Source organism: Kryptolebias marmoratus, linkage group LG8, assembly GCF_001649575.2.
Source record: "Kryptolebias marmoratus isolate JLee-2015 linkage group LG8, ASM164957v2, whole genome shotgun sequence".
Lineage (NCBI taxonomy): Eukaryota > Metazoa > Chordata > Actinopteri > Cyprinodontiformes > Rivulidae > Kryptolebias > Kryptolebias marmoratus.
The window spans coordinates 26,668,758-26,690,191 of NC_051437.1; the positions used below are offsets into that span (position 1 = coordinate 26,668,758).

Consider the following 21,434-nt stretch of genomic DNA (forward strand, 5'->3'; position numbering starts at 1 on the left):
AAGAGGCCTTGATAATGGATAGGGGGGGGGGCGCTGGCCCAAAAAAGGTTGAGAAACACTGGTTTAAAAGTTAGCCTATTTGGAGTCAACTGTGTCTGTCAGTAAAATATCTTAGTTTCATCTTTTATCTACAAACTGAAAGGCACATTATGAGAAAAGTTACAAAAACAAACTGCATACATTTAGATTAATCAGAATCTGTTTTCTGTTGCGGGTGGTTTTCTCTGGTTTCCCCTCATCAGAGCGACTGAACAACCTCTGGGTTTGATTTATAATCACATCTGACATTTTCCTACAGAACACAGGATCAATTTGACACTTTTTCTAAATCACACAGGTTCCTGGGATGCTGTGATGCAGCTGGGACTTGGGTAATTACGTTAAAAGGTGACTTCATGTGAATGTGGATTTCTTTACCTGCAAAATTAAAACCGAACCCTGATCATCATTTTACATTAAAACTGAAGGTTTTTGCAAAAAAAAAAAAAAAAATCTTCTTCCATTTTTATGTTATACTATTGGAGTATGTTTATTTTATTTTATTTACATTTTACCCATTTTTCTGTAACAAACAGGCTCATCTGGGGACAGCTGTTTTGGCTGCAAACGCTGTTCAACAACAAGTACGGCCCTGTTAAAGACATTTTGGCCCCCATGAAGCTGTCAGAAACTCAAACTGGTTTTTTATTAATATGATGCTAAGAATATAAAACGCATATCGGAGCTGCTTTCATACCATGAATCTCATTTTAAGCTAATTGGAGTGTGCATCTGTCATATAGACAATCTTTGATAAAGCGTGGGGGAAGCTGAGCACCTGTAAGCAGTCGGCTGATTGATCCCGTTTCACCTGCACAGCAGAGGACGACAGCTAAAGTCACATCAGCCGAACTCGCTTCAAGATTTAAGACCTTCCTTTCGTAGCCAACAAAACAGAACCTGAAAGTCGCCATAAACCTGTAGTTACTGTGCAACAGACCATCGCTGTAACTAAAGAACACAACATGAAGAGATGCTTCAAGTCAAACTTCTTTGTTTTTGCAGGTTTTCCAGAAGAATGCAGAGGAAAAGTTTGGGAGCTTCTCACATCTGTTCACCGGAGTCCAGAGGCCATCGGCTGCTTTAGACCAAACAGAGCCGTCATTACATCCCAAAGAGTAGCTGAACATTAACTGAGCAAAAAAAGACTTTCTCTAAGGCTGAAACTGAGAGACAGAATGCTTAAAAAGTCCCAGTATTACTTTCTTTTTTTTATTTTAACACGGCCCACATGCAGTTCATCACTTCTGAATGTTCAACATTTCATTTAAAACACAAGATTCTGTTTCTCTTCTTTATATTTATTGTTTACAGTAAGTGCCACTTCATCGTGTTACGTACAGAGGACGTCCACGTCTCGGTCAAAGGTGACATCAAGCAGCAGTCTGGGATGAAGAGAAGCCTAAAACAGAAGCTAACACACCTGATCGCTCCCACCGCGTCTCAGTGATCATTAGGAAGTAATCAAAGAGCAGAAGGAAGTTTTGATACTGAAGAAGAGTTTTTCCTAAACTTGAATAATCTGAGTAAATCAACAGGTGAATAAATCAACTCTGTACCTGTTGGTTTCAGGCGTTTTGGTGCTGTATTTATGAGAAACGGACAGGAAGTGGACGTGAGCGAGTACAGTGAGGTGTCCACTCAGACGGACACGGATGGGACAGAGCCAGTCCTTAGATTCATTTACCGTCAAAGGCATTTAAATTGGGTTTTTTTTTCTAACTTTATTATTTCACATCAAGTCAAACCCTCCCTGATCATCCTGATTAACCTCGAGGCTCCGTTCCATCAGGTTCTATCTGAGGAACAGCAGCTGATGTGATTTGGAGTCTATGAATCGTTGACGGACATGCTCTCCATGGCGTTGGGCAGGTTTGCTTCTCCTCCTCCTCCCTGCTTCTTCTTCTTCCCTCCTCCTTCCTGCTGTTTCTTGGCTTTCTTGGACGCCTCCTGATCGATGGGGGCTGGCTTCACAAACTTAATGATCTCATTTAAACCTGAAGGTGGAAGGAAAAAATAAAAGGGAAAGGAATTTAAGGCATTACTAAGATTGGAAAAGGTTTTAAAAAACGAGCCAAAGAGACTGTTGGGAAAAACAGCAGCTCCCAGAGACTTATGTAATGAATAAGTTATAAATAAACAAGTTATATGACATTCTAGTTTTTAAAACACTAAAGGGTTTATAGGCTCCTGAGTTTAGTAACCGATATCATCATGGTATTAGTGTTTACATCAAACATATTCCTGACCAGGGTTGATCTGAAGGGGAAGATATTTTGGTTCCTGTGGACAAACATCTAAAATAACAACAAACACCTAAGTTATTAAAGCAGGCAACCAGATCTGTGCACACAGCTTTTATGACTTTATCATCTCAGTCTTAATCTTTTATCATCTTAGGGCCAGTAAAGACTTCAGAGAGCACATTAAGCCAAGGTTTTATTATCGCCCACTGCTGAGCCTGTCTGTTACCAGAACAGCTCATGAACTACAGGATGGATTTTAATGAAACTATCAGAAAGTAATCAATGAATTTACATCTACAAATCAACCCAATTTAAGATGGCCGCCACAGCTGATCAAACTGTCTATGACTCAGCTGGTAGTAGCTGAAGGTTTGACTATCGGAGCTGAACAGTAAGGCTTTAAGTTCTCATCTTAAGATCTTAGTGTAAAGCTGTGGTGTGGAAGGTGGCGGGTGATATGCATTCCTTCAGTTCTGTTTGTGTGTTCGTCAGCAGATGGTCATGAAGTGAAGAGAACTTTACTTTCATTTGCAGGAAACTCAGCAGAGTCGTGACAGCAAACCTTCACTCAGGCGGACGTCACAAAGAGGACCAGTTTTATTTCAGTCACTAATGAACCTGAAAATATTCTTAAATCCTTCCAGATATCAACCTGGAACTTTGTTTCTGATGTAAACAAGTCCTCTGGGACATTTTGTCCCTCCTTGTACGGCCTGCAGGTTTTTCTGAACTAAACAAATGATTTGGACACTAAAAAAAAACCCTTTTAGAGACTAAACCTGTGTACTAGAGTCTCAAAAACGGTGAGTTAGTAAAACATTCGTCAGACAAAAAGGTAGCTCTAAATGTAGTTTACTGCTCCTGGATTAGTTACTTTCATCATCATCTTCCATTAGGATAGAAAATCAGAATAATGCTCTAAAAGCAGCGTGTAGCCTGTTAACACATCTTACCTGGAGGCATAAACTCCCTGAGCTTCTCTGGAACCACGATGCCTTCATCTGTCTGGTAGTTTTCCAGGATGGCGCACATCACGCGTGTCGTTGCACACATGGTCGCGTTCAACATGTGCACAAACTCTGCCTGTGGAACCCAAAGAGAGAGAGAGCGGAGCACGTTAGCTTCATGCAGCTGAGGCCGGTGTCTCAACGGGCTGCGGACATCCACAGCATTCTGAGTGTTTGGGATCACGTTTTTTAAAAACCCCGACCCATTTCTGTGTGCACGGCTTGGAGAACTGCATTCCAGGCTCTGCTCAGTATTTCGTTACCAACCTCTACCCACACGGTACCTGCCTCGGTCTGCTTTGTTAGCAGCCGGTGATGATTTCATTTACTGGAGTCAACTTCAGAAATGAAGATTTGGACCTGTTGAATTCTTGAGAAATAGTCAGCTATTTCTTTTTTCTTTTTACGAGACTATTCTTTATTAATGGAAAAGTTTGTCCTATCTGATCACTTCCCAAATAGATTAAGTGAAGCGTATCCTTCACCAAATGAGAAAACTGGCAGCAGTGAAACTCATTTTCCTCATTAGGATAATTCAGCCAGCTCTTATCGCTGTCGCAGCTCAGATAGTTCTGGGTAATTTCACCTCGTTCGAAACCTTTTCCAAAACAGAAAAAAACCTGTTGAATTGAACAATATCAGATTACATTCTGCCCGTCTGAACGTCAGGCCTCATTAGCATCCCAGGCTGTTCTGAAGCTGCGCACTCGCCTTGTCCATCATCTTTTTGGTCTGTCCGTAGCGGATCTTGAGACGCCTGGCCTGGTAGTCGGTGCAGTTTGAGCAGGAGACCAGCTCTCTGAAGGCACCCGAGCCAGGAAACCAGGCTTCCAGATCCAGCTTCTTACTGGCTGCGTGATTCAGGGCGCCTGCAGGGAGGACAACATCAGACGCTGTGTGTAAATAAACACACCTTACAAGGTTCTGAGTGTTCACAAGCAGCTAAAACTGAACCGTGTTGTGCCAGAAATACCGGAGACGATGTTGACGATACGATAAGGAATTCCCAGCGACTGGTAGAACTCCTCCGCTGTTCCGATCATCTCATCGAACATCTCCCAGGATTTACCGTCGTGTGGGGAGGCATAGACAAACTGCTCTATCTACAACCAGAAACATGAAGGTCAGTTCCAAACTCTCCTAATGAGCATGAGGAAAAGAGTCTGAATGTTTAAGGAGAACATTTTTAATTAAAAAGCTAAAGAAATGCAGTCTGAGCGCTGACAGCTGGATGACGCTGCTGAAATCTTCTGAAACAGTTGTTAAAAGTTAAAACAAGCAGAAGACAAGCTAAAAGTTCAAAGCAGCTGAAGATGAGCTAAAACTAAAAGCAAAATAGGCGCTAAAAGCAGCAAAACCCTCCCGGTGCGCCACCTCTGACCTTCTCGAACTGGTGCACCCTGAAGATGCCGCGGGTGTCCCGCCCATGGGAGCCCACTTCCTGTCTGAAGCAGGTGGAGAAGCCGGCGTAGCGGATCGGCAGGTCCTCGGGCTTCAGCCACTCTTCCCTCAGGAAGGCCGCGATGGGCTGCTCGGAGGTGGCGATGAGATATTTCTCATCTATGGAGCTGTCGTCCGACTTCTCGCTAGTCTTACCGATCACCTGTAGGAAACACGGACGGGAGGAGGCAGAGGTCAGATTATTCAAAAAAGTAAAAATAAAAAAGTGGATTTGTTTTATTCAGAGGTTCTCTGAACAATCTGTGAGTAACATTCTTAAAAAAAAAAGTGTCTTTTACCAATAATCAGCACAAATCAGTGACATCATGTTTTTCTTCTTAGTCCTGATGTTTGATGTAATCATTAAATAAACATCTGGAACAACACTTATGTGACGTCCCTGACCTGAATCAGTAGATATTGATGTCATTCAAAATTGATGTCTAAATTTAGAATAACTGCTTCTATGTGGAACATGTAGTTATTTGTTTTGGCCTCCAGGGGGCACCCTTGCAAATAAGATCCACAGAAAACAACATGAAGACGTGAATGTCCCACTTCTAACCTACTGCTTTAACTTGACAAGTTATTCATTTTGTTAAAAAATATTTTATTAATATTATGCTCCATACTGCAAGATACAGTCAACGGGACACAGAGTCTGAAGTTTGACACAATTCAGTAAATGTTTGCAAACCTTATAAAGCTCTTCATCAAACTGGCTGAGCTGGGCCACTTCCTGCATGACCTCTTTCCTCATGAAGAACGGCGTGTACAGCATGGTGTAGTGTTTGCTGTACAGGATCCTTAAGGCATAGTTGATCAGAGCCTGCTCCAGGAACACCAGAGGGCCCTGAACACAACACGGAAGAGGAAACCACTCAACAGCTGATCTCTAAACTCGCAGGTCAGGAATTCAACATCTATACGTTAATTCCTCAGTGAGGTGTGTCTGAATCAGATGTATCTGGAGGGACAGACGAACGCAGGCCTGTTTGTGCTCGTCTGCAGCAGGTAGCTTGTTTGTGTTCACAAACTCACCTTTAGGAAGTAGCCTCTGCTCCCAGCCACAACAGCTCCCCTCTCCCCATCAAAACCATCGATCATGACCACCAGGTCAACATGAGAATATTTCTTCTGAACACTGCAGTCCCCCCAGGTACGCTCCACCTTGTTGTCTTCATCCTGACAAGAGCAAAAAAAAAAAAAACAAGAAATCAGAAATAACACCCAGATTCCTGGCAGGAGAGTGGCTGTATAAAGCCTAGGGGTCAAAATTGTTAAGGGTATTATATTTACAAAAGCTTATTTTCTAAAGATTTTAACTACAAACAAACAAAAAACAACTACATTACATAATTCAGTTATCCCAGTGTATGTGTTTACATTTCTAACAACAAACATGATGAAGGAAAAACCTCCATGTTTTTTTTTTCTGTCCCCGTCGTGAGCCACTCACCTCATCATTGCTGATGGGTACAGACGGGTGCAGGAGGTTCCCGATCTCCCTCAGGTACTCGAACCTCTCCGCCTCCAGCTTCATCCTCTCCTTGTCAGTTTTCTCCACAGCTTCGTCCACAAGCAAGCGCACCTTTTTGATCTGTGTAACCGTCAGGGCCTGACGACGGAGAAAAACAAACCTAGAAACAGCGACAGAACAAACAGCAACATGCGCAGGGTGCCGTCACTCGTACCGATAATGTTTCAGCTGTCAGAGCCTCCAGGTTCTGCACCTCCTCTGGTACAGACTCATCGTCCCCAACTGGTTCCTTCCTCTGCATTAACACATGATTACTGCATGTTAAAGATGCACAATTTAAAAACTCAAACCTATTTTTGAATCTGACCAGTAATCAAATGACTCTAAATGCATGAATGTTTGTTTTTTTATTAAAGAAAGTCTTCTTGAGTTTTGACTGAGTAGGAATCTCAGGTGTATACTATTGTTGAACTGTGAATGTCTAAAGCTCCTCACTTTCCAGATAGAATTACAGAAGCAATTCTGGAAAAGCAAAATCAGCTGCCTTCTGCGTAGATATTAAAGACTGCCACGACCTGGATGATTCAAAGCTGACACAGCAAACAAATATTGACTCTAGGTCATTACAAAGTTCAACCCTTTTGTGTCCGTACCTTCATTTTCTCCCCGATGCTCTTGCTGCAGAGGTTCTTGGCTTTGTTGAGGTTGTCTGCAGTGAAGCGGCCTGTCAGGGGTTAAATCTGTCAGTCAGTGCATCATGGGAGTGCGTGTCTCTGAGCTACATCAGCAGCTCCATTAACCTGGTCACAGCTGCCACCGGGTGTTAGAATAATAAAAACATGTATGAAATGCATGAAGCAAGTCAGGGGGACCAATTATGTCCCAGAGATTAGTGTAAACACGTGGAACCGGGAGGAAAGTGTGTGTAGCTGCACTGCAGGGCGAGGTTGATGCTGGCTGGGATTGCATCAGATTATATGATGTCAGGCTAATTCAACATTACTCACCACTTTTTAATCATCTGTAATTTAAAATATAATGCATAGTGGACTGAAAGCTACTCTGCTAAAAAGCCGATTTTAAATAACACTTATTGCTTGAGAGGACTTATAACCACTTTGGTAATTTGGATTCATTAAATTGTGTTAGCTAGCTGGGCTAACATCATTAGCCTCACTGGGTGCTATTCTCCTTTTCCGAATAAAACTCAAATCAAGCTCAACTCTTAGCTGTTGCTTACCGACGCACGAAGCCATCTTTTAGTTTGAGATTACACCCGAATTTACACCCCGGAGTTAGTTAAGTCCTCTCTTGTGCTAACCTCAGAGGCATTAGCCACGGCGCTAACGTTAGCTTAGCTGCTACGGCTCGAACTACACGGACGTAAAAGGAGGCTCACATTTTCTCCACTCCGTGTCTGCGGCGACCAGCTTGTCAACCAGAGTTACATCTTTGAACCTCTTCCTCTGAGTCTCACGGACGATTTCGGGGTCGCCGCCTTTGTCGGTCCGAAACAAGTCCAAGTCGAGCACCATCTTTCCACGCCGCCTGTCAGAGAGGCTGAATGAAGCCGCACCGGTGACTCCGCGAGCGGGGTTGCCAGGTTTTGTAACTCGGGTCAATAATACGACTTTTTCTTTACGACTGTCTATACATCTACTTGTTTGAAAAAAAAAACCTACTGGATATAATGAATTTTATTAATCCAGTTCTTTTCCGACTGAGAACTTCAAATGACGTTTTTTATTCAGATAAAGTTAATAATAATCTAAACCAAAACTAAAAAAGGGATTTTCTTCCAATCTGGCAACTTTTATAACATCTACAAAATCTGACTCAGTCTTAAACTTCAGTAATATATGCTTTATTTGGTGCAAATTTGATGATTATTTTGTAAAATTGGATAGTTATTATGATTATTGTTATTATTAAACCAGTTCTGTTCCGGCTGAAAACTTTAAATGCCATTTTTATTCAGATAAAGCTAATAATGATCTAAACCAATGCGAAAAAAGGTTTTCTTCCAGTCCTGCCATCTTTATATCACCTGAAAAATTCAGTCAGGCTTAAGCACCAGTATTTGTTACAAAGATTGACGAAACATGTTTTTTATATGCTTTATAAGACGTTTAGTGCACAAAGAAGTGTTTTTTTTACAATGCAATTTAGACATTTGTGTCCTCACTTCAACATAAAAGTACAAAGGGCAAGGATCTCTGCATTTTTAGACAAAACCACAAGGAATGCATACAGATAAATAAAGCATGTCTGTAAACACAAATGTGTGATACTTCCAGCATTTTCAGACAAATATTTTCAAAGAGTAACTTTGCAGACTAACAACATAAAGTGTTTAAAGTCATAGCAGCTTCTTACAAGACATAAATAATAATAATAAGACATGTAAAATATATGTTTGTCCTTGGCATAAACAGGATGCATAAAGTGTGTTATTCACAAGTCATAGTGCATAGTTACATCTCTTTAAGAGCCTTTTCTGAGCTGAGAACACCCATGATATTGTGGTTTAAAAGTCCCCTCAGTCACTCGGTCTTCTTGCCCTCATGGCCATCCCAGCCTCGTGGATCGCCCTCTGCAGAGCAGCTCCTGCTGGTACCGTAGCAAAGCCCTCCTCTGTGATGTGGTTTATCTTCAGGTAACCCCCTGGCCTGTGCAGGGCCACTCCGTGAAGGTGGGAGAAGAGCAGCGGTAAGTCACTCGTCAGCGTGTAGTGAGGAACGAGTCTCAGCTCGGTGGGGATGTTTGTTTCCTCAGAGTACTCAAAAATGGCCGCCATGTATTTAGACAAGTCCTGGCCCCTGGCTTTGGCTCGACCCACCTCCTCTCCAATAAGCCGGATGATTGCCGCGGAAATGTGAGAGTTTGATCTTAAATCCGGTTCCTCCTCATCTTCTTCATCCTTCCCCGGCTCTGCAGGCTCATGTCTTTTCCTGAACCCTAGAGAACACATGACCAGGACAAAGTCGCTCTCCTGGATCTGCCGACAGTACCAGGCCATACTGCCCTCCTCAGCCACGCTCAGAGAGTCCCAAAGGTCCAGGCAAACCTGAGAAGATATACAAGGAAAGCTTCATGAACAAGATATACAGGAAATCAGCTAAACTCATAAGTATCTTATAAAAACACTCAGTATATTTAGTCAATTTTGCTGAAATGACAAAATACAAGAAATATGCAACATGTGCAGAGTACCTGAGTTGCCATGTGCTGTTGTATGAAGGCTCCTAAATGCAGGACGGCGTCAACATGAGCAGGGCCGTCACAGCTACTGTAGCAAATCAGAAGACGTGGAGGAGTCAGCCGGGCTCGGGGCAACAACACCACTTCCTCTTTAGTCTTGTTCTCTTCATGCAGCCTGATTATTTCTGCATGGAAGAGCAGAAACACAAGGTTGTTTGTTAACAGAATCCAAAGAATCGTCAGGTTTTGGTTAGACGGTCCGGTTTGTGTTTTCACCTGGTTTTATGTCAAGATTCTTCCTGCACGTCTTGGAGGTTCGACAGGTGAGAGCAGAAAGTAAGACTCCCAGTATGAACACCACGATCAGACACAGTGGCAGCACCACAGCCAAGGAGGTGGGGTCAGAGGCTTCCTCTGTGGGTGGAGGAGCTGGAGGAGACAACAACACCATGTTGGACTTTGATTCACTTCCTGATCAAACTGACTGGGACTGACACCCAATCAGGCCACTCTTCAGTGGGTCTGAGTTTTACAAAAGCACATGGTAGAAGTAAAGGGTGACTTCAGAACATCAAGAAGATACTCTTGTTTTCACATAGTGACAAAAAAGAGCCTTTATGTCATCTGCACAGTCCTGCACGTCTGCTTTTTAAAAGATTTGTATTATAAACATTCTGAGTGGCCTAGAAACCACGACATAAAATAAAAGAAGTCTTTTTTGTAACTTAAAAATGTGCAATAAATGGATGACATCCATTATTTGTTTGTGGATAAACTTAGCAACCGTTTACCTTTTTTTAAGCTGATCTAACATGCAGGTGCAAAATCAATCCTTTCTTAAAAAATTGTATTTTGCACATCATAATTTAACTCCACCCTGAAACATAACCTGCAGTAAAATCTAATTTCTTAAAATAGAACTATAACTTACATGTAGTCTTGAAGAGAGGAGTATCTGAGATCTTAAAGTTTTTAACCTTCCTAAGGCTGCTTATTTGGAGGAATTCAGTTTTAAGGTACTTTCACGCTGGCATGTTTTCCTTATTTTCCATGACATGAAATCTTGGCAGAAGTCGCTTACTGAATATTAAACACAGCTAATGGACAGAATTTATTTATCGTACTAATAGCACCTTCTGCCTTCATAACAAAAAGGTAAACAGTGTGGAAACTTCCACGATGATTTGTAAAAGTGGCTCAGAAGCAGCAGCAGCAGTCTCTCCTACCTTTCTGGGTCCTGATGACGTGAATGTTGAAGGTTTTTCTCACTGCATCAATTTCATTCGCTGCAATCTATGACAGAAGAAAATGTTTAGAATTCAAGTTATTTTCTGACTTTGGAAATTAAAGTTTGATGAATTAATTATCAACTGATTCTGGGGCCTCTCAGTCAGCCATGAATGCAACTCTGATATATGTTCGCCTCAGCTCAGTGATACTCTTTTTGTTTCAGGCACTATCCAGCTTTCATGACAGAAAACATTTGCTTTTTTTATAGAGATGCTATATGCTCCTTTAGTCGGATCGTACCACTTTTCTTTTTGCCTTGTTGACTCTATGAGTCTCAAGCAGGCCCCTAGATTTGAAAGTGCCCAATGAGATGATCTGAACCAAAATACTAAAGACAACAGTCTGAAAAACAAAACCAGTTCAGAGACACTAAAACGCTTTATTTTCCATGAACTGCCTTTTGATAGAAACAGGGAAAGGTTGGTGAAGTCTCTTTCTTTACCTCACAAGTGTAGTTGGTTCCTTCCTGAAGGTCAGTCAGCTGATGGCTGTGATACGTTTTGTTTATGGAGAAATTCTGGGGAAAATCAGAAAAACAGTTATTAAGCTCACATAAAACAGCTGTATACGACTATTTTATTCTGCAGGATCTGTATGAATGTACAACAACTTGTAAAATTGTTAAATTAAAAGTGTTTTCTTCAGGTAGAATTCAGGCGCTGTTACTGCTCAGTGACTGATCAGAACACAAGCAGGATTAATTAAACAGCATAGGGCAGGCTCATTGATTTAAACAAGATGGGGAATTAAAGACATTTAATTTTCTGTGAAAATACAGTGTGAATACTGAGCGCTGAATGACTGCTGAAATTTAAAGCTAAACGAAGCCGAACACTAGCTAAAAGATAATTAAATGATACAATAATTAAATTAGCTAAAAGCAGCAAAAAGGAGCTAAAAGCTCTAAGTATCAAAAGACTGCAAAAAAAGTATCAAAAGGTACTTTTAGCCTCTAAATAAAGGTAAAATAGAACAGTAGTCAAAAGTGACAGAATAGTCCCTAAAAGCAGTAAAAGGTTAGCTAAAAGTAGCAAAACTCTAACTAGAAGCTAAAAGAAGCTAAAGCTTGGCAAAAAGCAATGAGGAAGTATGAGGAAGCAGATCTAAAATAGAACAATGTTTTAAAGGAACAGAAGAGACCTCAGTGTGTTTCTCTGGGGAAAATCAAGTCTTTATAAAAGCCACTCACAGGTATAATGTCTGTGTATTTCCTCATGCCCTTTGTGTAACACAGACAGAAGTAGCTCCTGATGCCCAGGTTGGGTGGAGCCAGGTTAAAGGTCACAGTGATGACAGAACCTTCCTGATGGACCTCCACGTGTTTCGGGTACCAGTCTGCAGCCACATGGTGAGAAACGTGCACTCAGAGACGCATCTGATCACAGCTGCAGCAGACGTAACAGGAGCTGGTTTGTCTTACCTTGTTTGCAGTTCTCCAGACCGTTCTTCTCTGCACATGCTGGAAAACAATCATTTACACGGTTTGGGTTTTGACTCCTAGAAAATACTTAAAAGAACGATGCTTGAAGAGCAGACAAGAGATGAGATGTAATAACTAATACGGTATAAAAGGCCAACATGAAGAGCAGTTTAGATGTTAAACGTCAGCTTAATGAAACTGCAAATTTGCAATTATGAGATCATTTGAAGGCGAAAGCTTCAGTCTTACAGCGAGTGGAGAAGATCTTTTTGTGATAAAACTTCTCCCACTGCTCAGGAACCGGCAGAGCCATGACAGTGACAGCATACTGGGATCCCAGGGAGAGGCCGGTGAACGGGTCTGATTGGTACACCTGTGAAAGAAGAGGGAATGAATTTGATTTATTTTATTAGTAAAGTAAACTTCTCTTCTCTCTGGTTTAGACAGGATCCCCCTCTCTACACCTCACCGATGTTCATACAGGAAGAATAATGGTGAGAGCTTCAAGTTCATGTTGTCATAGGGTATATCTCACAAATGAAGAAGTCAAAACCACCTTTCCTACCGTTTGAGCATCTGATGGTGAGAGGGAAACGTTACGGTGAAAGAGGAGCAGCTGACAGACAAACGTGAAACTTCCCAAAGCCTGGACTGACACTTGAAAGCCTCGCAGGAAGGCGATCCCTGCAGCGAGCACAAAAACAGCAAAGTTTATTTTAATGGCTGTCGCAATAAACTTTTAACCCTGCTACACATTTATGACTTATTTTATCTTCGCAATTTACACCATCAATTTATGTCAAATTATGTGTAATTAACCTGACAAGTTCCACAACTCTCTGCAAAGACAAGACTCAGCTTGAGTTCAGCAGGTTTCCCAACGTGGTGCTTTTGGGAAACGTGTGGCTCTTAGTTACAGCCATGTTTTACTTGAGGGGTGCTGTGAGCATTTGTGAATTTTTATAACCCTAAACCCTGATATGAAGAACATCATAAACCCATATAAACAATATATGCAGTGAAATGCACACTGCTCCTATCTGTAAATGGACATTAAAAATATTCTGTATATTTCAGACAAACAATATCTATAAAAACTGCACACCCAATAGCAGTCTCCTCTTTTTATGGGTTTTAAGTGGTTGAAAAGTTTTGCACACGGACACACAAGAATATAAAACCCAATAATATCAAAACATTGAAATTTAAGCATACGCAGGATGAATAAAATCTGTTTTCATAAATTCTTTCAATAATTACATTTATTTTCAGACTTGCTTGTCTTCTGGCATGCACGAAAAGGTGCTGCAGCACTCTGTACACCCCTAATTCCCACAGCCTTGTGCTTCGTCTTCTGGAACAATGATTAAAGCAGCGGCTGTCTGCTCCAAACTAAATAAACAAATGGTGGCTGATGCGGTTGTCAAGGCGATATGAATGTTTTGCTCTCAGCGCAGTTATTTACATTCATGCCTCAAATACTGATTAGACAATAATTCTCAGTTTAAACCAAAAGTCCAGTAAGAAAACCTGTTTCTCTTGCATAATTAACTGAATACAAAATAGGAAATCTGTTATTTGCATATAAATACAAAGATCAAATTCAATGACAAGAGGTTTATGAAAAATGTGTTGCCTGGTGAACAGTGTGGCGTCCAGAGGAATGGACCTCAGGACTATGGGCTTTCTTCTAAGGGCCGTTTGGTTTGGATGACGGGTAAAGAGACAGACTTGTTTTCAGTCAGTGTTGGATTATGCCAAGGTTGTCTTTTGACACTGATTCTGTTCATCTAGGTGCAGCCAAGAGACAGAGGGTCTCTGGTTTTGGCTCCAGCAGAATCCGATTCAGAACAATAAGAGAAGAAGAGAAGCTACCCGACCACATTCACAGACGTGTCATGGAACTTTTCAAATGCTGAAGCTGGTTTTCCTCTTCATGTGTATCAGGTTAACTGTCTGACTCAACATACCATAATGACTGGGCTTCCAGGAAACAACGGCGGTGTCAGATTCAGGGTTTGGCTCATGCACAAACTCAACCTTTACGTCGGTCGGTGCGTGAACATAGTGCTGACAGATCCGGGGGTCTTCATCTCCGAGCAGCTCAAAGCATGGCCATGGAATACAACCTGAGGAGAAAAGTGGAAGACTGTGAGCAGCAGAGTCTGCAGGAGAACATCACCTTAGCACCAAGAAAACACAGCTGAAGCCGTGTCATTCTGTGCTGTAAGACAGAGACAAAAGTCAGGTCGTCTGTTTGAGTCTTACTTCCAAACGCATTGATGGAGTTCAGACCCAGAGCCTTCTTGATGTCATCTCTGGTTACCCTGCAGTACTCACATGCAGGTTTTCCCTACACAAGAGAGGAAATCTGTCAGGTTTCATTTTTAACTGCGTTCTTTTCATTGTGTTTGACAGGAATATTTAACACGTGCATAGTTTCAAGTTTCACAGTCTGAAAAGGGCAAAAATAAGGATTAGATTCATGTTTAATCCATTAACATTCACTATAATCACAGGCGGCTGTGGTGCAGTGGTAGGGCAGCCATTTTGGGACCAGAAAGTCTCAGGTTTGTGTCCCCGGGATGTTGTGCTGTCCTTAAACAAACCACTTAATCCCCGTCTGCTCCCTGGGCAGATTAAACCTCTGCCCATGTGAGATAAATCAAAAAGAAAGAACTCTTTTCATCGTTTCATGAGTCCATACAACAAAAACAACATGTAGCACTTCCTTTCTACTTTGTTTTTGATTTTTTCTGATATTTTCTGTGCTATTTTAGTCATTCATGTATCAAAATGTTCAGCTCAGCTCATGTTCAGGAGATGGGCGCTACGGCTTTTCTTTTTTTGTAAACCTCTCTACATTTCAACATATTTAACTTTATTTACAAACATTTTGCACACAGAAATACACTGAAATCTCTTCAATGCCTTCCAAAAAATCTGCTTCAGCATACTTGCTCTGTTTTTGTCTTTTTATGGTACTTTTAATTTTCAGCTACCATTCTGTTACTTTTGGCTACCCTTTTGCTTTTCAGCTTTCAGCCAACCTTTTGCTGCTTTTAGCTTTAATAACTCAGTTTCAGCTTCTTCAGCAAATAAAAATAACGGAGTCTGAAAACAGAACTTATTTCAGTCTAAGGATCCACAGATTGAACATTCATGATTCTGCTGTTTCTTCCCACGTCTCCTGAGATTTGAAGCTTAAAACTGATCTATTTTTTATATTTTGACTTGAAGCTGTAGCTGATTTAAAATGATGAACAGCGGCTGTGAAGTGCCAGCTGACTTTGACTCAGACTGACGTGTTGAAAATATCTGAAATATCATTTATTGGCATGTTTTTCTTCCCTAATCTGCTGCCCAGGTGGTTTCTGTCATTTTCCATTCATGCAGCTCTGAGGCCGTTGTCTGAAGAAACGAGCACCATCTGATCTGTTATGGCTAAATGTTTAGCAGCTGTGGTTTGATGATTTATCTTCAAAAAAACATGATAAAAATACTAAAATCTACATACCAAAAAATGTATCATTTCTTTTTGGCAACATTTTCAAAAGCATAAGGAGAAACTGGTTTGATTCAAATTTTGCTTTTTTTTCCTAACTGTAAAAATTGAATTAATGCAACATGCAAAGAAAAGTTACTGAAAACTTTTATGCATGTCAGCTTGAAACTTTAACTGTCCCCAAACCTGTAATATAACTCTGCGTTTCACATCATAATGATGCCTATAACGTTCACTTTTTTTCAATTTAAAGACTTTTTAAAATGTGGAGCCAATTATTTTGTATCGACTTGGTTCAGATTCTTCTCTCCGTGGAGTTCAGATGTGAGTCATAAAATCTAATTTAGTGCATTCTCCTGCATTTTAATGGCCTGCGGCTTTTTGAAATGTTTTACACAAAAACTCTGATTTGAATCAAATGTGGGGCGATATCTTGGCTCCCACTCAGGGAGTCGTTGCTCCAGTCTCGCTGTCTTTGTGTGATTGTAGAGACAAACTGCAAAAAACACAAGAACTGAGTGTTTATGTGAAAACATGGATGTAAAGATGGTTCATCACCAGAATCGGGTTTCGAGTTTCCCCCCCTTCAGTCTAAACAGCATAATCTGTCTGAAAGTCTGTGCAAGAACTTTTAATGGTAGAAATACTTCTGTGGCTGAAGAGATTTTTTGTAACCCAAAACATTTTGTTTTATTTTGTGAAGCTATTTGGATCTGGTTTTTCTTATGTGTTTTGGTTTGTCTCATTATATTTTACAACCTTTAACAATAAGTCACAATGAGTCAGGCGTATAAAAAAAAAATGCTCTTAATTTGGTGCTCTTCAAAGTTATTGACTTATGAGCCTTCTGGTTTAAGTCAGCTTAAGTTTTTTGTTTTTCCATTTATGTGAACTTTATGCTTCATGATAAGACCAAGAATGCATCTAAAAGTTTAATGTGTTGAAAAAATGAAGGTGAACAGAAAGGAACTTCCCCAAGTGAACGCTGAGTTCTGTGAAGCCATATTTCATTCCTGTTTTCAGCAACTGTTCTCACCATAGAATCATCAGTGAAGTGCACTATATTCCCAAAAATATTCACTCCCCCATCCAGATCATTGAGTTTAGCTCGTCCAATCTCTTCTGTGGCCACGGGTTTATAAAATCCAGCCCCCAGGTACGCAGGCTGCTCCTACAAACGTCTGTGAAAGAATGGGTCGCTCTCAGGAGCTCGGTGAATCCCAGCGTGGTTCTGTGACGTGAAATATCCTCCCTACTAAATATTCCAGTCAGCTGTCACTGGACTCTGGAGCAGTGGAGACGTGTCCTCTGGAGGGACGAATCACGCTTCTCTGTCGGGCAACCCGATGGATGAGTCTGGGTTTGTTGGTTGCCAGGAGAACGGTTCTTGTCTGACAGCAGGAGTAAAGTTTGGTGGAGGGAGGATTATGGTGTGGGCTTGTTTTACAGGAGTTGGGCTCAGCTTAGTTCCAGTGAAAGGAAGCATACAGAGACATTTTGGACAATTTCATGCTCCCAACTTTGTGGGAACAGTTTGGGGGTGACCCCTTCCTGTTCCAACATGACTGCACACCAGGGTACAAAGCAAGGTCCATAAAGACATGGATGTGGAAGAAGTTGACTGACCTGCACAGAGTCCTGACCTCAACCCGATAAAACACCTTTGGGATGAATTAGAGCAGATTTAGAGCCAGGCCTTCTGTCCAACATCAGGGTCTGATGTTGTCTGATGGTCCAAACCTTCAACAAACTCTCCTAAACCTGTGGAAAACCTTCCCTGAAGAGTTGAAGCTGTTACAGCTGCAAAGGGTGGACCAATGTCAGATTAAACCCTACGGATTAAGAATTCATGTGTGTGTGAAGAGAGACGAGTGAATACTTTTGGCAGTATATTGTATGTAACCCTGGACTGACTTGTCCTCCAGCACATGAAGGGACTGTACCTGATGCACAAAGCTTTCTATCATTAACATCCATCCTGCCGCCTGCTTGACGCTGACTCTGTTAATGTTTGAGTCTCTTTACTGTAGAACAAGATCTTATAAAGTCCACGACACTTATTTCTCTTAAAAGCAACACTGAATGTCATTTTCAAGCTGTTTATAAGCAAAAATCCCTGAAATATAAGATGGATGGAGATTATTCTGCAACAACGTTCCGACACTTTTAAAGTTTCTAAATTTCAGACGTTTCCAGACTCAAACTCAGATTTCTCAGTTGTGTTTGGTTTTAAACAGTTTAACGTGTGAATGTGTGTCTTCTTATGTAACTAAGGATTTTCCAGACATTTCTTTTTCTACTTTCTGCAGCTCATAAAGAAAACTAGAAAAATAAATACTTTCTGAGAAGGTGCACTGAGCGCTGAAAGACTTTGACATTTCAATTTCAGCTTCTTGAACAAATTTCAGCAAAGTGAAAAACAAGCAGAAGAAAGCTAAAATTAGCAAAGCCGTAGTTAAAAGCTAAAATAAGCTAAACTGTAACTAAAACCGAAGAAATGAAAACTAAAGCCAGAAAAACTGTAGCTTGAAAGCTAAAATATTCAAACCCGTAGCTAAAAATTGAAGCTAAAATTAGCAAAACACTATCTAAAACCTCAAATTAGACAAACAAAAACTGAAATAGTAAAATTTAATAAAACCAAAAGACCTCTTTTGTTTCAAGAAAATAAAAAAAATTAAAATAAAATGTTCTAAAATGATAAAAAAAGGTAAAAATACTGAAAGCTGAAGGTTTAAAACAGCTGATGTAGTTAATGTCAGAAAACCTCCTGATGAAAAACACAATGACCAGATATTAACAGGAAGATTTCATCCGAGCTGCAGAACAAAAGAAAAGTAACTCTTGGAGTTTTTTAGTTTCCAGTTTCTCTCAATTAAAAGGTCGGAGCAGAGAAAACCTCACATTCTCTGACCTCTCTTCAAACTTTAACATGTTTTTAAAACTGTGGGACACATTTTAAAATTTCTCTAGGACATTAACACAATAAAACATTAAATGATCAAACTAAATAAACTTCAGGATCGTTTGCAGTTGTGCGCTTCGACATATTATGATATACTCCTCAGAAAACTTGAGCGTTATGGTCTAAGAGGAGTAGTATTACATTGGATGAAAAGTTATTTCAGCAATAGGCAACAATTTGTGCAGTTGGGTGCCTTCCAATCAACATGCTTGGACATTGTTTGCGGTGTTCCCCAGGGCTCAGTATTGGGGCCAAAATTGTTTATTTTGTATATAAATGATATATGTAAGGTCTCCCAGACACTTAACTTTGTCCTATTCGCTGACGATACAAACATCTTTGCTACGGGTGAAGATTTACGGAAGTTGTTCCTTGAAATGAATTGTGAGTTATGTAAACTGAAAGAGTGGTTCAATATTAATAAATTGTCGTTAAATTTAGAAAAAACAAAGTTTATGCTGTTCGGTAAATGTAAAGAGAAGAGTGATTTACAAATAAAAATTGATAATATGACAGTAGAGAGAGTGACTGAAATAAGGTTTTTTGGAGTACTGATTCAAAACAGGATCTGCTGGAAACCCCACATTAAATATGTCCAATCTAAAATTGTAAGAATTATTGCAGTACTTTCTAAGGCTAGACAATATTTAAACTCCTTTGCCCTACATATTATGTACTGCTCACTTATCCTACCATATCTAAGTTACTGTGTGGAAATTTGGGGCAACACTTACAGAACGTCACTCAAACCATTATGCACATTACAGAAAAGAGCCGTTCGTTTAATTCATAAGGCTGATTTTTATTGTCATACCCACAATCTATTCATAGATTCTTATCTACTGAAACTCACTGATTTGGTAGAGTTTCAAACTGCACAGATTATGTTTAAAGTCAGGAAAAAAAATTTGCCAGAAAATATTCAAAAATTATTTTCTGATAGAGTGGGGGGATATGACTATAGAGAAAACCTAAACTTTAGAACTTTGAAGGCTCGAACATCAATGAAATTAATGTGCATTTCTGGTGTTGGTGTGAAGATCTGGAATAAACTCTCTAAAGAGCTGAAGCAAAGTCCAAGCATGAGATATTTCAAGAAAGGTCTCAAAATAGCTATCATTCAAAGGTATAAGGAAGAACAACTGGGATAATTCTGGCTGAGAAGTAAAACTCTATGTATGATTTCACTAAGTGTATGCAGGTCGGTACAGATGTATATATGGGTGTATGTATGTAAATGTGTATTGGTGTATGTATATGTGAATATGTATATATCTAGGTGTACAAATGTGTCTGTGTGTATATGTAGTACTTTCATTTGGCTGAGGAAATATTACTATAATAATATTTTATTTTGTCAGCAAGGACATTGGAAATTTAGAATAATATGACAAATTCCAGCTGGAAAAGGGGTATGATTATATAAGTTATACTTCTTCATACTCCTTTTCAGACTCATAATCACCGATGTGAAGTGTCTTCAAGAAAGTTACAATGTACTATGTGTTTATATTACACTATCGGTGAAAGGTTTGTCTGAAATAAATTATTATCATCATCATCATTATCTCTGCCTTCAGAGACAATAAGCCCAAAATGACTTTATTGTACGATTCTGCCTTTTTTATATAAACAAAAGACAGAAATATTTAATCTTGAGATCGACTGAAGCCGAGTTGGTCTCTGTGGCTTTCAGCTTCAAGGATTGATGTGGTAGATCAACCAGAACACATAATAGAGATGGTCTCCATTTTGTTTTTTTAAATACATTAAAAAAAAAAAAATCTGCTAATGTGTACAAATTAGGTTTAGAAACTCATTATTTAGGAAATGGATTCAAGATCAAGTCTGAAAACAGAAATATTTTGTCACCATTTTTACCCACTTCTTTTATCCAGACCTGAGAAATACTAGAAATAAACGCCTTAATAAATACAAATAAATGTTTGGTGCCGTATTCCACTGATTATGAGAGCGTGTGAAGATTAAAATAATCTGGATAGAGGTCCTAAAACGTTTCAAATGAGTGTTTGCTTGAATACTTTTAATATAATCAAAGGGGAAGATTATTCGACTCTGGACCTCTTCAAGCCAGGAGGACGATCTCAGAGGGAAAACGGATAAAGGAGCTTCGAGCTGCAGCGGATGGGAAAGACTAACGAACATCCTGCAGGCAGGCAGAAGCTTCAGGAACCATCCACGGCTACCATGACAGATAGAAACCTAAGATTCCTTTAACAGGTTTCAGAAAAGTCAGAGAGAAAAGGTGCCGTTTTTATTTTTTGTTAAGTTTTTAAGTTCCTGCGTGTTCGAGTGCGTAGAGCACACGTTAAATTTGCTTTAAAAGATTTATGAAAATGACAACATATATTTAAAAAAAAAAAGCCTGATTGAATCTACAGCCACAAATTAAAAGTCCATCTTCAGTGACTCAGAGTTTGTCTCCAAACGAGAAACAGAGACAACGTGGCCACAAGTCTTCCCATTCTTACATGTAACATCTTGTTAGCTGAAGCTTGAATACGTGAGAAAAACCTTCATGTATAGGAGCACCTACCTGACGGATACATTCCAGACTGCAGTCCTGAGGGGTGACAGCTGCAGCCAAGGCATTCGGCTGATCGAGAGCCGAAACCTGGAGCAAAACTAGAAGTGCCCTCCACATGCTGCTACATTTCTGAGAGAAAGCCGACGTTAGGAGTGTCTTTAAACCGAGCGTGAACGTACAAAAACCTGGGAGGAGGGACGGCGACACGGAGGGGAGTGGTGTCCCGAGGCCACAGGTGGAGGAGCAGCCAGCGAGTTTCTCCGCAGCGTGTTCTGACACTTTAGCTGCCAGCT

General features: G+C 40.3%; 2 protein-coding genes across 2 annotated transcripts; both read right to left on the bottom strand.

The window, feature by feature from the left end:
* Positions 1 to 1,319: 1,319 nt before the first annotated feature.
* On the bottom strand, positions 1,320 to 7,801 carry sars1 (seryl-tRNA synthetase 1). Its single transcript, XM_017411171.3, has 11 exons — positions 7,612 to 7,801; positions 6,866 to 6,936; positions 6,427 to 6,507; positions 6,192 to 6,350; positions 5,774 to 5,917; positions 5,430 to 5,585; positions 4,674 to 4,895; positions 4,266 to 4,395; positions 4,004 to 4,161; positions 3,239 to 3,368; positions 1,320 to 2,036 (listed from the first exon to the last, which is right to left on the bottom strand). Exons 1-11 carry the CDS (start codon positions 7,745 to 7,747, stop codon positions 1,870 to 1,872), a joined length of 1,554 nt encoding a protein of 517 aa, XP_017266660.1. The 5' UTR covers positions 7,748 to 7,801; the 3' UTR covers positions 1,320 to 1,869.
* A 514-nt stretch (positions 7,802 to 8,315) lies between these two features.
* si:ch211-207e14.4 (interleukin-17 receptor D) lies at positions 8,316 to 21,405 on the bottom strand. Its single transcript, XM_017411170.3, has 12 exons — positions 21,151 to 21,405; positions 14,392 to 14,476; positions 14,094 to 14,252; positions 12,689 to 12,807; positions 12,373 to 12,496; positions 12,124 to 12,162; positions 11,893 to 12,038; positions 11,146 to 11,220; positions 10,640 to 10,706; positions 9,690 to 9,842; positions 9,426 to 9,598; positions 8,316 to 9,279 (listed from the first exon to the last, which is right to left on the bottom strand). The coding sequence occupies exons 1-12, from the start codon at positions 21,256 to 21,258 to the stop codon at positions 8,752 to 8,754; spliced, it is 1,776 nt and encodes a 591-aa protein (XP_017266659.1). The 5' UTR covers positions 21,259 to 21,405; the 3' UTR covers positions 8,316 to 8,751.
* Between the last annotated feature and the right edge of the window lie 29 nt (positions 21,406 to 21,434).

Coding starts and splice junctions, on each gene's coding strand:
- sars1 (XM_017411171.3), bottom strand. CDS start 7,747: ATGGTGCTCGACTTGGACTTGTTTCGGACCGACAAAGGCGGCGACCCC. Junction 5,586..5,773: donor GCAGAGGCTACTTCCTAAAG/GTGAGTTTGTGA, acceptor TGTTGTGTTCAG/GGCCCTCTGGTGTTCCTGGA. Junction 2,037..3,238: donor CAGGGAGTTTATGCCTCCAG/GTAAGATGTGTT, acceptor TTCCACCTTCAG/GTTTAAATGAGATCATTAAG.
- si:ch211-207e14.4 (XM_017411170.3), bottom strand. CDS start 21,258: ATGTGGAGGGCACTTCTAGTTTTGCTCCAGGTTTCGGCTCTCGATCAG. Junction 9,599..9,689: donor GAATCTTGACATAAAACCAG/GTGAAAACACAA, acceptor TCTTCCATGCAG/AAATAATCAGGCTGCATGAA. Junction 9,280..9,425: donor AACAGCACATGGCAACTCAG/GTACTCTGCACA, acceptor ATATCTTCTCAG/GTTTGCCTGGACCTTTGGGA.